Source organism: Belonocnema kinseyi, chromosome 2, assembly GCF_010883055.1.
Source record: "Belonocnema kinseyi isolate 2016_QV_RU_SX_M_011 chromosome 2, B_treatae_v1, whole genome shotgun sequence".
Taxonomy (NCBI): Eukaryota; Metazoa; Arthropoda; class Insecta; order Hymenoptera; family Cynipidae; genus Belonocnema; species Belonocnema kinseyi.
This window is the reverse complement of record NC_046658.1, coordinates 118,499,859-118,515,420: the sequence shown is the minus strand read 5'-3', so window position 1 is coordinate 118,515,420 and position 15,562 is coordinate 118,499,859. Positions and strand designations below refer to the sequence as shown.

At 28.3% G+C, this 15,562-nt stretch overlaps 1 protein-coding gene across 1 annotated transcript in view; it reads right to left on the bottom strand.

The window, feature by feature from the left end:
- The window catches only part of LOC117182620 (filamin-A), a 240,572-nt gene that overhangs the window by 152,765 nt on the left and 72,245 nt on the right, over window positions 1-15,562 (bottom strand). Inside the window, exons 3-4 of the mRNA XM_033375719.1 lie at window positions 8,847-8,971; window positions 5,359-5,489 (exon numbers count right to left, since the gene is read on the bottom strand). Of these exons, the coding sequence (XP_033231610.1) occupies window positions 5,359-5,489; window positions 8,847-8,971 (256 nt within the window). The remainder of the gene's footprint in view (window positions 1-5,358; window positions 5,490-8,846; window positions 8,972-15,562) is intronic.

The window sequence follows — 15,562 nt, the reverse complement described above, 5'->3', positions numbered from 1 at the left end:
GGAGCAGTGTTGCGGAACGAACGTGTTATTTACATAAATAGCACGAGAATTTTGGATCAATCTGAAAAATCTCTATCCCATCCACACACTACTCCTTTCCCCCGCCAAGTGAGCCACGCCTACCCCGAAAGGGAAATGGCTTAATGGTGTAATAATAACCCCGCACCGAATGTACAGTAGATGTTTTTTCTTTAAATTTTGTTCTAACTTTTTTTGTAATTTCGAGCCTGCAGAGTAAAAATTTGAAAGAAAAAGTAAAGAAAATGGACAGTCTTTAGACAAACACTTGTCGACGTTTTAATTTTTACATGTATCTAATAGAAAAATGCTTATTTTCGTGAAATGTTTTTTTTTCTCAAACCCTTTCTGATAGATAGATTTGGCTAAAAATTTCACATTTTGACGATCAGGTTTACTGAAGCAAAATGTTGAATACTGACGAATTAGAAAGATTAACCATTTTTTGGGTATACAGAATGTTTTGGGGGTGTTTTAAAAACCTTAAATATCCAAGTATGGAAATCATCATTTCATAGTGACGAAAATCACTAGAGATTTTTTATTCAACTGTTAAAGTATGAAATCACTTCAAAATAAGTAGAAGAAGCGTGCATAGCAAGAATATGTCTTTGAAATAATTTTAAGGGATATTTGAGCATTTATTACTAGTTGGGTCTACAAAAATCACTTTAAAACATACACAGGAAGCGTCTTTTCGCAAGATTTTCATTATTAATGTACTGCCAGGGTGGTTTAATCATCCCTTAATGATTGAAACAAGGAGATCGATATTTTATACGGGATAAAGTACCAGAGATTTTTTTATTAATACATTGGCCAACAAACTCACTTTAAAACATATACAGAAAGCGTTTCTTTGTAAGATCAGCATTTGAATTTATTATTAGGGTAGTTCAAATATCCCATAATTACCGAAACAAGGAAATCGATATTTTATACGGGAAAAAGCGCCAGAGAGAACAGCTCTTAAAGTAAATTCAGAGATATATAGAGATATAGAGATGATAGATCTGAGTAAAACTTTCACATTTTGACGATTAGGTGCAAGTTTTACCCAAATCAATCAAAAAAGTTTTGACAAAAAAAGAATGTTTCATTAAAATGAGCATTTTTCTATTAAAATACATGTAAAAATTTTAACTTTTACAAGTGTTTGACGAAAAATTGTCCAGTTCTCCTTATTTTTTTCTTTCGAATTTTTGCTCTTTTGGGGGTTCCAAAATATATTTTAAAAAATAGATTTAGATTTTTTAACAAAAAGCCAATTGCTGTACATTTGGTGCGAGGTCCTTTGCCCGCTTGGATTCCTATACATTTTTCGTACTGTATCAAGCAAATTGAAATTTGAAATTTTTTGTTCTAACCGGTTTTAATAACACCTTTATTTTGTTGCTTTGACAAAAAAACTAACGGTACGAAATCAGGGTGTCGACGTGACTATGAAACCGAGAAATGACCGTGAATTTAATTTAAAAACTTTCATAAACTTTTCACTTGACGGAATTTATTTACATCGTAGGTGTTCTTAGTAAGATTTTACTGTTTTTTTGTTGTAATCGTTGTTAAAGCAAGTAATCATTTTCAAGTAATAGAAACATTTAATACTCAATACAATATAATGCATATAATTGAAATTGATCTTAATATTATATAATTTAAAATATAAGTATTTAACTAGGCAAAAAATTTTATTTTTTCATACACAGAAAGTAGAAAGAGCAAGAAACAAGATTTAAAGATATGTAATGATTATTTCATGCCTTATTAAAACTTTTTCCATGGTGAAATACAAAAAGAAACATGATGACAACTACTAATATTCGAAAAATTATAAAAGAATAAAAAAATTCCTGGAAAGGGATCAAGAATTCCATCCAGCAGACTTATATCGACATTTGTGTACCAATTGGTTCAACAGTGTAGAAACTGTAACTTCTAGATGTGCCTAATTACTAAAAAAATTGATTTTTCTTTATAAAAAGTCATTTTGCTAAATCCAGTTTGCTAAATATGGAAAATATAAATAAGCAGAAATTATTTTTTGTTGATTGATTCCAAATATTTAATGAAAATCTATTAAGGATTGACTGAGATATCCAAAGGATGTACAATAAATAGAGTGTTTCCGAGAAAAGATATTCGCATTTTTTTTAAATTGACAGCAAATCTTGATTGATGTATTATAAAATTAAATATAGATTATAGAAAATTGAGCAATTTTTAAAATGATTGATAAAATTTGGTGAAAAGAGATCTGATGTTAATTGCTGATATTTTCAAAGGAAGAAATCTAAGCGTGATTTATAAAAAAATCTTTTAGGTTGAAATTGTTTGTTTAACAAAAGTTATGTGGATTTGTATATTTTAGATTCAAGTTTATGAAAAATATGCAATTCTTATTTATTTCTAATTATCAAGGGCTGAATTTATTTCTTAAAAGATTCTTTACAATTCTTTTTGGTTGGGAATTATGCAAATCCAACTTATTTAGGAAAAACCCATTTACAAAAATAATCACTGTATAATTTCTAGATCAAAATATTTAAATAAAACCCAGGCAAACAAGGCTCCAAAGAATCTTTTAAGGAATAAAATCAAGTCTTGATTATTAGAATTGGAAAAAAATAACAGTTTTGGCTTAAAATTGAAGATAAAACACAAAAATCGATATAAGTTTTGTTAAACAGTCAATTTCAATCTTAACACTTATTTGTATAAAGGACGACTATATTAATCTTTTAAAATTCGAGCAATTAACGTTGGGTCTATTTTCGTTATTACTATAAATCATTATAAAAGTTGGGTGAATTTTGAGATTGACTGTACATACTGTAAGTAATTTTTTTTTTTAATTACGAACAATTATACTTATGTTACAATTTCGATTCTTAAATTATGTTGAAATATTTCATCCCTTTAAAATGCTTTTAAAATTCTTTGAATGAAAGTGATTGAAATATAAAAACTGTAATTAATCTTCTTGGTCACGACTGTTCTTCATTTTCATTTATGGTGACAACCTCAGCAAATAATCAGCCAATGAGTCCATTTTTGACAGTGAAGCAATCCTTGTTCTGATTAAATTCAGTAAGGTCAATGTACAAATCTGGTTACGCTACAAATAAAGTTTGCTGACAAAACTATTTTCCCAAACTAAGAAGACTATTACGGTTTTTCTAAATCTAAATTTAAAACTTTAATCTGTAGAATATATATTAAAAAAGTATGATTTTATTCAAAAATTGCCAAAAGCAGGGAAAGAATCAATTTTTTCTACGGTTTTCCCTTATTTTTATGGGTTTCGCAATACCAGGGACCTCAACTCAAGAGAAGCTGAAAACGGAGGAAATAGGGTAATTTTTTCACGATAAAGGGCGAAAAATAGGGGAAAGATTAAATAGTAATTTTTACGTGCAAAAAAGAAGAAACAATCTTCTTATGAGAAATTTTATATTTTTAAATAATGTTAAATGATTTTAATTGATTTCAGCCCATTAATAAGATTTTTTAAACTATGCACTTAGGTTAGAAATCCATTCACGGGGAAGCCTGAAAAAAATTTGTTTGACGAAATACCGTCATTAATATTAAAATCATGATACTTATAAGTTTAATTCTTTTTTTTCAAAGATTTGTCATTTCGTTTTAATATAATTAATACTTTGAATGCAAATTCGAAAAATACACTCTTCAATGCTCTTTGAATCAAAATTAAAAATAGTTTCAATTTCAGCAACTAAAATATTCTAGATTTCAAGAAGATTTAATTTGTATTTATTTCTTTTTAATTGTACTGGCAGTAACAATCGCGCGGTACGTGCGCGTGTAGTTTTTTTATTACAAAATAAAAGTTTCGAATAACCTATTCATTTTTTAGGTTTATTTGTTTTAAAGGAAATATCAATTTAAATTTCTGTAGATTTTTGAGAAAATCAAAAATAATTTAAACAATTGAGATATGGCAACTTGAATTTTAAACAACAAAATTAATCTTCAGCCAAATAATCCAAATTCAAAACAGACAAATATTCTTGTAAAATTATGAACTCTCAATGAAAAATGTAATCGCTGATATTTCAATCTAAATTCTAAAGGGATGGTAGTTTCATATCAAAAATGAAATATTAAAATCCTTAAAACGCATCAGAATAAAAAAAACTACGCTTCTTTTATAACTTTTTTAAAGCTTTTCAATTGTTTAATTATTTTTATATCTTTTCGAAACCTCTACAACTTTGAAATATTTTTTGTAATAATTTAATGTTTTCCAAGAGTTTTATAAATCCTGCAAAAATTACTGAATTTCTCTTAAAATTGTACAGAAAGTAGGGAATGAGAAGTATGAGAGGCAGAGGTTTTATAGTCTTAATTTACTTTTTTTTTAAAGAAAAACAATTTCAAAAAACACCTTTTTGGGATTTATTGTTTTAAAGCTAGAAAAAAGTTAATTTTTTAATAGAATTTAAAAGAAATTTTTCTTGTTTAAAAATGTATAAGGTTCTATTAAGACCTTATTAAAGTAGCAATAAACTACGGTCTTGAAGTTTCAGGCATTAGACCACGCCCCTTTGCTCTAAGGTCTCGAATTGTATGCTTTCAGATCATAGAGTTCGACACTTTGAAGCACGTAAAAATTGCAACTCTAAAATCACGCGCTTCTGTGAATTAATCTCGTAAAATTTCTCTCCGTGTACTTTCCCTGACTTTTTTTCTACATAATTTAATTTTTGTTAGCTTTTTAAAAGTGTGAAAAAGTGTACATATTATCCGAACGTATAAGCTGCCAAGGTCGTTTAGGGAGGGGAGGCAGAAGCAGTGAAGCTTGAAGCCGGTCGAAGATCGGGGGGCCCAGAATCGGGAGTTGAGTCCATTTATATCCTCATTTAATATGGTCATGGGGTTATGCGTAGAATCGTTTTGTATTTTTTTTTAATTTGTTCAAAACGTTAAGAAAAGAATTTCATTGCCTTCATTATTAAAGAATCATAAAAATTTTTAATTTTCTCTTTTGGAAATAAATGTTTGGAATTAAAATTCCTCATTTTGCATTTGCGATTTACGTAATATAAGAAAATTCCAAGGAACTAACTGAAAACAGCCACTTAAAGTCATATTTAGGCAGTATGTAACCAATCAGGTATTCGACAATAAGGAGTACAGGATTTTCCAGAATTTCGAACCACCAATTTTTTTGGACAGAATTTTGAAATATCGCATATTGAAAAAGAAAGAAATACATTTTTCGAGTATAGAGAAAATAGGGGAATTTAGGAAGAATGATTCTTGCAATATTAAAAAATCCATCTTGCTATTAATAATCTTATTAATTAAACGAACCTGTCATTAGGGTCAAGTTGGCGCCAATGAGGAAAGAGGCCAGGTTTGCAATAGTCCAGGAGTGCGCTCAAGTATACACCAGAATTCCAGTCTGTCGTAAAGTTGTTCACTCTGCACTCTGGCAGAACGGCCTGAAAAAATAATTAACAACTAGAGATCTTCTTGTATTTAATTTTTAAGTTACACAAGAACGAAATGGAAAAAATGACTCATAGAACGTTTTCCCTTTTACGATGATTGATTTTGCGTGAGCAAATAACAATTTATTTTGCAAGAAAGAATGCATTGTTTGCATGCGTTTATTTGGCAATTACATTATACATATACATGAATATCGGAAACGTAGTACATCTGTATTAAAACAAGATTTATGCAAGGTTCATAAAATAATCTTCATATTAACTCTTAGAGAAAAGTTTCCCTTCATTCGATTTTGATAATAATTTTCATCAAAGATAGGTATTGATTGTTTAAAATTATATTAATATTCTTTTGAAAAAATAAAAACTAAAGGAAAAAACATGAAAGATATAGTATCTGAACTATGAACGAACACTTGATTTTGTTTTAGATACCAAAAATTAATAACTTATATTTTTGAATTTTTAAGATTCTGGAAAAAATTAAATTTTGAGGTTTCATATCCCGAGTATTAATTTTTCAAAAGATAAATATTTGTAATGATCAACACGAGTCAAAATTTAAAAATATATAATTGGAAAGGTTTAAAAATCAAGAACTTCTAAAATTGGCAGCATTCGAAACTTGTTAAATTCGAGTACTCAAAATGTAACAAAAATAGAAAACAGAGTTGTTGAAAAAGTAATTATTTCAAAATTAAAGCATCAAACTAAGTGCATATTCTATTTGTTAATTGAAAGTACGAAAATATATAGAGTTTCTGATTGAAAATTAAACAATTGCACATTGAAAATAACTAAATAGCCAGATTTTAATTTAACGTTTTGAAACCTCAGCATTTGATATTGTACAAGATGCAAAATTTTCATCTCTGGAAAGAAAATCGAAAACAATAATGGAAAATTGGGAAATTAATGCACCCGAGATATTAACACTTTTCTATAGTTGTAAATAATTTATTTCCGTATATGTGGCAATTTTTAAAAATCTCTGATAAATAAATACAGCAAAACTTCAAAATAGAATTTTTTTTCTTTAATTTATAACAATATTATCACATAAAATAACAATAATAGTAAGATATTTCAAAATGGGGCAGGGCGGCTAGGTTTAAGCCGCTCCACCACTTTTGAAAATACCGCGGAAAATATATACACAATTCTGGATTTCTACCAAAATATAATTTCGACAAATTCCAAAACCTAAAAGTAAAAGCCATCGACATCTAGAAATGTCGATGGTAAAAACATTTTGAGAATTTTTTGTTAAGGGTTCCAAGAATTCTGATTGAAGTTTAGGCTTAGAAACTTTAGAACTCTGCTAAATCTACTAAAAATTCTAAAACAAGTTTACTTTTCCACAGACAGAATATTTTCTTTAAAATACAGTATTCCATGCATAAACCTCGGTATTCGAGATTTTATTTTGTCAGCCGTGAGTTTCTTGCTCTACAAATTGATTAAAAAATTATATAATTAAAGAAAAATGACAAACTGGCGTCTGGTTTTTTAAAATTTTCAAAAGTAGATTTTTTCAAACACCCCACTTTACATTTCTTTTAGAAAGATAGATGGTAATATGTATCACATACATATCGCCTGAGTTTCGTCCCCAAAAAAATCTACAAAAATACATCCTGCTCTTTTTTAATATCGTGCATTGTTTACGAGAAAAAAATAAAATATTTTATTTCGCAAAAATGGTCCCATCTTTAAAAATGATTAAACCCCCGTAAAAATGATAGAATGTTCACATAAGCGTAAGCTTGAAAAAATATGACAAAAAATAAGAAAGGTGGGGATTTCTAGAAAATCATCATTATTTTTTTTCATCGAGTTTTGAAAACATGAAATTAATATTTTCAGGTAACAAATCAGCAAGAAGTATATTTTGTAGGATAACAAAAGAAATGTCCTCTGCTATCGCAAATTTTATATTTGGATTTACATCAACAGGACAAACGCTGAGCCTTATTTAAAGACAATCGATCTGAAAGAAAAAATTTAGACGTTGTGGACAAAAGAACAAAATTTCCCCATATTTTTCTTTTTTTATACACTGTTAACAAAAAAAACAATACTATAATATAGAAAATTTTATTTTGTAATACACATCTACATTTCAAGACGTTTAATTTGAACCACCTCTAAAAAATATCGGACTTGTAGTAAAATTTCGAACATAGTAGTATACAAATTTCATTTTTCAATCGACATCGACATGCAAAACGCTTCATTTTGAGCCATCTTCAAAGAGAATCAATATATAAGAAATGATTCCAGCATAGTGGGATAAAAAACGAAAATTTCCATTTTTCTAATTTTTTATCTAATAATAAAAAACGAAAAAATTAAATACTATCAGATAGCAAATTTTATTTTGAAATGCAAATCTACAAACAGTGGTCTAAAAGTAAAATTTCTTCATTTGTTTCATTTGTCAGTCTTCGATAACAAAAAAACTCTGTGTGACATGGCAAATGTTATTTTTTAATGCACATATACATGTTAAAAACTTCAATTTGAGTCATCTTCAGAGAAAATCGGATAATTTTTAGGGCATGATAAACCCTTTACAAAAAAAGGGCGCTAGCTATTAGTATAAATGATCCGATTGTTTCAGGGTGTCTCAAATTAAAGGATTTGATATGTAGGTGTGCATTGAAAAATAAGATTTTAAATATAATAGTATTGGCCTGTTTTACTATTGTGTAAGAAATTAGAAAAATGAACAATTTTAGTTTTTTAGACCACTATATACTATATTCAGGAAGCTTATCTATTAGTCAACAAAATATCTCTTATACATGTGCCGATGTGCCCTTTCCCTTTAATAATTAATTTTTTTTTTAAATGTTTGCATAGAAAACCATGACATTTTACATGGAAATAATGCTGTTCAAAGTAATAAAAATAAATTTATTCTTTAGTTCAGAGCGGAAAAATGATGTACATATTCTCATCCGCATGACCGCATCCAAGAGACTGCGCGGCTCTCCATTTACCCTAACCCTTTTCCAAATTTAAAAGTTTGAATGTTTGAATATCTTGATCTTGATGTTGTATGAGGATACTTATATGCACGCATCTTAGCGTGCAACTTCAAGGTAGTAAATATTAAAAAGTAACAAGAAGACTAAGAGGCTCATTTGCTCAGAACAAGGTAGATTCTTAGGTAACTTAGAGTGGGTAGCACTAAGGCTTGTAATTTCTCATGGTACTAATCATAAATAATAAAGACGCATCTATGTGTGTGATGAACATAAATGCATAATTATAATGAGTACTCATTCATATCATACATCTACGGTGAGTATCGAGGTGCATATATGCAGTTATAATACTGACCTTGAGCCATGCGAGCATAAGTTTCCTTGGCGGGAACTTGGACTTGCCTATTTGGTATCTGACAATGAGAGACCATATTAGGCCTAAGATTAACTTCAAGTTCCCATTAACGATGTCCACGTTACCTGAAACCAACAAATGCGAGGTCATTTACAAAAAATGCTTGACCCAATTTTCGACTTCACCTTTGCTTTATAGTTAAACATTACATAGTTGCATTTACTCAGGCTTTTAAATAAAAATAAAATCAGCTCAAAGGAATTCGCTTTCTTACATATTAAACTTAAGGGGTTCTGCAAAATATTAAATGTTCGTATGGGAAATAAATTTTTTATCGAATTTAATAATTCTAACCTAGATTTTGAATAATTGATAAAAAATTTAATATTAATCAGGTTTCTTTAAAAAGTATGAATAATCTCTAACAAACTTTATAGCCCAAAATGCTTTCAAAACAGGGTAAATTATGTGATTTTTTAAACGAAAATAGTTAATTAGTTAAATTTCAATCTACAACGACGAATTTTCAACAAAATGTTTGAATCTTCAAACCAAACAGTTTAAACTTCAACCAAAACAGTTGTTTTTTTCAGCTGAATAGTTGAATCACATTGAATTTTGAACCAATATTATGAATTGCCAATCAAAAGAAATTCATTTTCGAACCCAAAAAGACAAATTTTCTACAGTTAAATTTAAAACTACAAAATTTGATTTTTAAGAAAATAGATAAATATTAACAAGGTACTTGAACTTTTAACGAAAAAGATGAATTTTCAACTCATCATTTGTCTCAATTCTTAGAACAAAAAATGTAACGGTTGATACTTCAACCAAACAAATTTTAATTTTAAATAAAAAACAGTTGCATTCAGCCAAAAAAGACCAATTTTAAACAAAATAATTGAATCTTCTCACAAAAATGAATAATTTAAAACCAAACAGTTGCATTTTCAATTAAGAGAAATAAATTTTTGAACCAAAAATACAAATTTGAAACCGAGAATGATTTTTCAGTCAAGAAAGAAAAAAAATTGCAACAGAATTGTCGAATTTTCTATAAAACATTCGAATTTGGTACAAAAGAAATTATCTTCAACCAAAAAAAAGATAAATTTTCTACTAAAAGATAAATTTTTGTATCCAAAAAGACGTATGTTAAAAAAACAGTTGAGGTTTCAACCAAAAAAGATTACTTTTAAACCAAACGATAACATTTTTAAGCCAAAGATGTAAATTCTGAACCAAAAACATAATAGTCGACTGCCAATTGAAAAGAATAAGCATTCTAACGATAATAGTTCGATTTTGTTATTGGGATCTACCGTTCAATTAATTCAGTTCACTTTTTAGCAAAAAAGCGACAATGAGGGAAAAGGGGAAAAGGCGACGGTTCTTGAAAACAGCGAAAAAAGAGGAATTTTTTGACAACAGGAAAAAGAAGAGAATAGGGAAGGAGTGTTAATTCTGCTCTAATGTAAGTTAAATTAAAGTTTAAAAAAAAGAAGCGATAAAAATGAGAAAATCATGATGCGAATCAGTTCAGGGATCTGAAAAAGAAATCAGACCAAAGGCGTATTTCACTACTGTCACTAGACTTGTATAGACATATCTGCAATTCCAAGTCAATTAAAGCAGGAAGCGAGCATCGAATTGCTCTCTAGAAATTGTCCTACATTCACAATTATATTTTTGGGAGATTATAAATTTAAGTTTCTCATTTTATTACATTCTCATCATTTATGATTGAGAAAGTATTAGAATTGTCGGAAATTTGACATTACAATTCTTCAACGAATCTCCACGTTTCGAGACCCCCTGAATCTGAAAATCAAGTTTTTACGATGGCGTCTGTCTGTCCGGCCGTCCGTTCGTAAACACGATAACTCTCGAAAAAATGAACGGTTTTATTTCTTTTAATCATGCTTTCAAAATAAATGATCAATCTTATAACCCAGAATGCAGAATAAATTATTACGTACGTTCAAAAATATAGTTGCGCAAGAATCAGAAAATCTTTCAACTTTTTTACTTCAGTTCACTCCCACTTCCATTTTCACACGGAAGGTGAGAGGAAGCACAAAAAAAATAAACCTAATATAGTTTTCTATTGTTCCATGTGAAAAAAGACATTTACAGTAAAAGGCTGTGAAAAAAGGATAATGTCTGTCAAATAATAGAATGTTTTCACACTGATAAGAAGATAGAACTACATTTATGAATAACACGTTCCCCTAAAACGATTTAAATGACTCAATTAAAGAAAAAATTCAGACAAATAATTTAGAACTGCATTATTCATTAGTGTGGGTCGAAAAACAAAATTATGCAAATCGAATAATAATAGTAATAATAATAATATAATTTATCAAATACGCAATTTTTCAACTAAAAAAGATAAATTTTCGACCAAAAATGAAATATTTATAAAGTTAAAAAATGAATTTTCAACAACAAAACAATCCCTTTACCCGCAAACGGACGCACTTGGCCTAAAATAAAATAGTTAAATTTTCCATAAAAAAAAAGGTAAAAAAAATACGATAAATTTTCATTATACAGTTCAATGTTTAACTCAACAGGTGAGAATATTAATCAAGAAGATTAATGTTTAATCATATATTTTCAATTCAAAAGATACATTTTCAACAAAAAAAATGTATTTTCAGCCAAAAAGGATAAAATTTTAACCAAAAACATTAATTTTCTACCAAAAAAGACAAATATTCTACAAAATACATGAATTATCAACTACGAAAGATTCATTTACAACATATAATGGAATATTTATATTTCTAGATTCAAAAATTAAATCTTAACCATACACAAAAACTATTTACAAAAAAAGTTCGATTTTCAAACAAAGAAATGCATTGTTGGCAAAAAAAATGAATCAAACACGAACAATATTAATATTCTTCTACAAGAGACAAATTTCATCAGAAAAAGGTCAATATTCAATCCAACATGGAATAGTTCAATTTTTAATTGAAAAAATTAATTTTCAACAAAATAAAATAAGTTTTCTCTCAAATATTACAATTTTCGACCAAACAGACGAATTTTTAACCAAGAAGATGGAACTTCTATACCAAAAATATCAATTTTTGAAAAAAATGGAATAATTTAATTTACAGTTAGAAGAACTAATTTCCAATTTTAAAAAACTAATGCTCAACCAAAACGATCAATTCTCAACCGAGAAAATTAATTTTTAATAAAATATACGAATTTTCAAGCGAATATTTCATTTTTTAAAGGGATCTTCAATATAATTGATCATTTTTCTATCAAAGAAATAAATTATCAGTTACAAACATGAATTAATCAACAAGAAGGTTAATATTCCAAAGTCGAATTTTTAATAAAATACAGGAATTTTCAACTGAAAAAGATAAGTTTTCAACAAAATAATTAAATTTCCAAGCAATGAGATGAATTTTCAAAACAAAAAATGAATTTTAACAAAGCAGTGCCACTTTCAACTAAATTAGTTGCATTTTCAACCAAAAAAAATACATTTTCAACGAAAATCGTAATAGCTGATATTTTAATAGAAAAAGATCTTAATTTTCCATAAAAAACTATTGAATTCAATGGAAATACATACATTTTCAGCCAAAAAAAATGTCTAACAAAATTTTTGAATTTTCAAGATAATAATAAAATTAATTCAACTTCAGTTAATAGAAAATTCCTTGATTCTGTCAAATTTCCCCTGCAAATTCCCTGACCAGTTTTAAATTCCCTGACTTTCTGAAATTCCCTGACATATATAGCAACCCTGAAATACACTACTTTTCCACATGGTTTCAATTCCGATATCCACCATTTTTTTATTTTTGATCTAATATTATGCAAACATTCTAAGAACTATTTTTGCAGCTTTTAGAAGCGAAAAAAAGACACAATTCTTAAAATTGTTTCCTTTCTCTCTTCGGATGTACTTCCGGTGTCTCAATCTTCTCGCAAAGTGCACTCTACTTGCGCTGTCTCTCTAATTCCTGTTAATAGTCTGCAAAAGTACCATCTTTTTTCAGAAGTCACTGTAAGAGACTGTTGTCACCTACACGAAAGAATTAAATTGGCACAGTAACTGTAAATGTGTAATGATGGCTTTCAACAGTCAGTGGGCGCTGGCACACAAGAAAGGCAACGACCTCGAATGTCGATTTGCAAACCGTGATGTAAGACGTGCAGTCATAGAAAAAATTACTACGATACCCGTAAATCTTACATGCGTTCTCGTGTGCGAACAGAACGGAATTTCATTTCCTTGAGAGAAATAAACTGTAATCAACTTATGAGGTCTTCTTGCATCCTTTACGATTTAACCACAAATGTTTTTCTTATCCCCAATGGAAAAGTTTCCAGAAACACGTGTTTCTTTAGTGATACATTTATTTTGAAAGTGAAGACAGTTTAATTGCAGTTAAAAACACCCCATTGAGTACGACTTCCCCCATCTGAGGGGGCTATTGTACGAAGCGCTGATTAACCTTGAGGATCATACGAGAAGCCTTAAACAATCCTATTTGTTGAATGGACGATTTTTATTCTTCTTTTAAAGATATTTATTAAAAAAAATATATAGACATTATTTAAGCCAGACCAGGACCATCCATGTGTTAACGGTTTATTTTGTAAGTTCTTCTTCATTCGCAAATCGCCCCCTCGAAATAAATACAATTTATTGTTAAAGTGCTTGTTCCCTCTTAATTATTTATAAAAATGATTATTTATTCTAAAAGCAACAAAAGCGCATCATTTTTATAATTTAAAAAACTTCTGTGATGCTAACAAAATGAATTAAAGAGCGCAACTGCATACTCTTGGCCTTCACCCCTATTTAAACAAGTAAAAGTTATTTTTAAAGTCATTGCTCTCTCTGAATTGTTTATAAAACTGATTATATAACCTAAAAACAACAAAATGGCATCATTTTCATAATGTAAGAAAACTTGCGTGATATAAAAACATGAAATAAAGAGAGCGAAATGCATACACTTGACCTTCATCCCCTTTAACCCTCAAAGAGCGCATTGGTGCGAATTCGCAGAAGAACAATGTTCATTTTGTCGGCATTTATGCAGGCACTGCTGCAGCGGCTTATCCCCACTGTATTAAATACACATATATCTTTTCAATGTGCGTAATATATGCTATATGTTTATTATATATTCAATGTGTTAAATATTTAATATTAACATTGCAAAAAAACCAATTCGCACAAGTGTGTTGTTTATGTATGCTGGATTGAAGTGTGCTTTTGAGGGTTAAACCAATAAAATTTATTGTTAAAGTCATTGCTACCTCTGTTATGTTTATTAATTTGTTTATTTGATCTAAAAACAAATACAATTTATTAATAAAGTCCTTATTTCTCCTTAAGCGTTTAAAATAATTATTATTTATAACAAAACAGAATTATTTTTATTATTGAAAAAATTCTGTATTGTAAAAAACATTAACTAAAGAGCGCAAATGCAACTACTTTATACAATGTAAAATTCAAAAAAAGTAAAATTCAAAATGAGGCGCTTAAATTTGGGTAATTTATTACTTGAAGCCTAAGAAGTCAAGAAATAAAATGAAAATGCCACATACAGCGATATTGGAAAAATTTTGAAATTGAGGCATTGCACTTTAAAAAATTCAAATTACAAGCGTTTAAAAATCACTAATTTTCCTATTTTATTATGCTTGGAGAGTTGAACAATTTTTTAAATCGTGAAAGTGTACAAAATATAAATTTAAATTTAAGTTGAAAGAATGTTAACCATTTTTAATTTAAAAGAGTTCCTATTTGGTTTTAAGAAAAATGTGCAGTTTCGCTGGCATTTAATAAACACAATTTTGTTTTCGAAATTTTGAGAATAAAAGAGCATTTTTTTACAATAAACACCTAAATAATAGGATTTTCGTGACAGATTTAAAAGATAAATTTTCAAGCGTTTTTAAATTTAAAGTTATTAATTTGAATAAAATATTACATCTGAATGGCCCATATCTATATTTCTAGTAAAAAATACAGCATTAAGAACCAATTTATTTTTGATTTATATACCATCCACGCAGTAACTTAATTTTTGATTGTTCAAAGCCAGATCGTAATTAACTAGTAATTTTTTAAGTTGACATGATCAAGAGATTTATACTAGAGTAACCAAAATAACATTCTTTCGAATTCACGATTGCACATTCTAATGCATATTCGTTGCATTAAGATTTAGTTCGATCGGATATTTACATCGGTTCCGTATATAGATTTAACGTTCAAATTTATAAAAATTAATAAAAATTAATATATGTAAAAACAATTCTGAATTTTTTGAATAGCTACATTTTCTGTTAGTAAATAATCATATATACTTATGATATAATTTTAAAAAACAAACTTTCGTTAATTCTCATCTATTCCTTTGTTGCCATATAAACAAATGTGTTCGTGTTGTGGGAATATAAAATTGCAAAAAAAAAGGTCGAAGTTGAATCACGCTACTCGAAAGAAGTTTTTATTCGGCCCACTTTATGACTCTAATCCTCTGATCTAATGTACACGTATAAGGAATATTGATTTAAGGCACTTGTGCCAAAAAATAGATGTCTCAAAGAAAGTTTTTTTTTATAAAATTAAGAATCAAAATATATTAATATTACTGATGATGTGGTTTCAAATAAAAACATGATTTTCAGGTAAAAATAAACATTTTTAA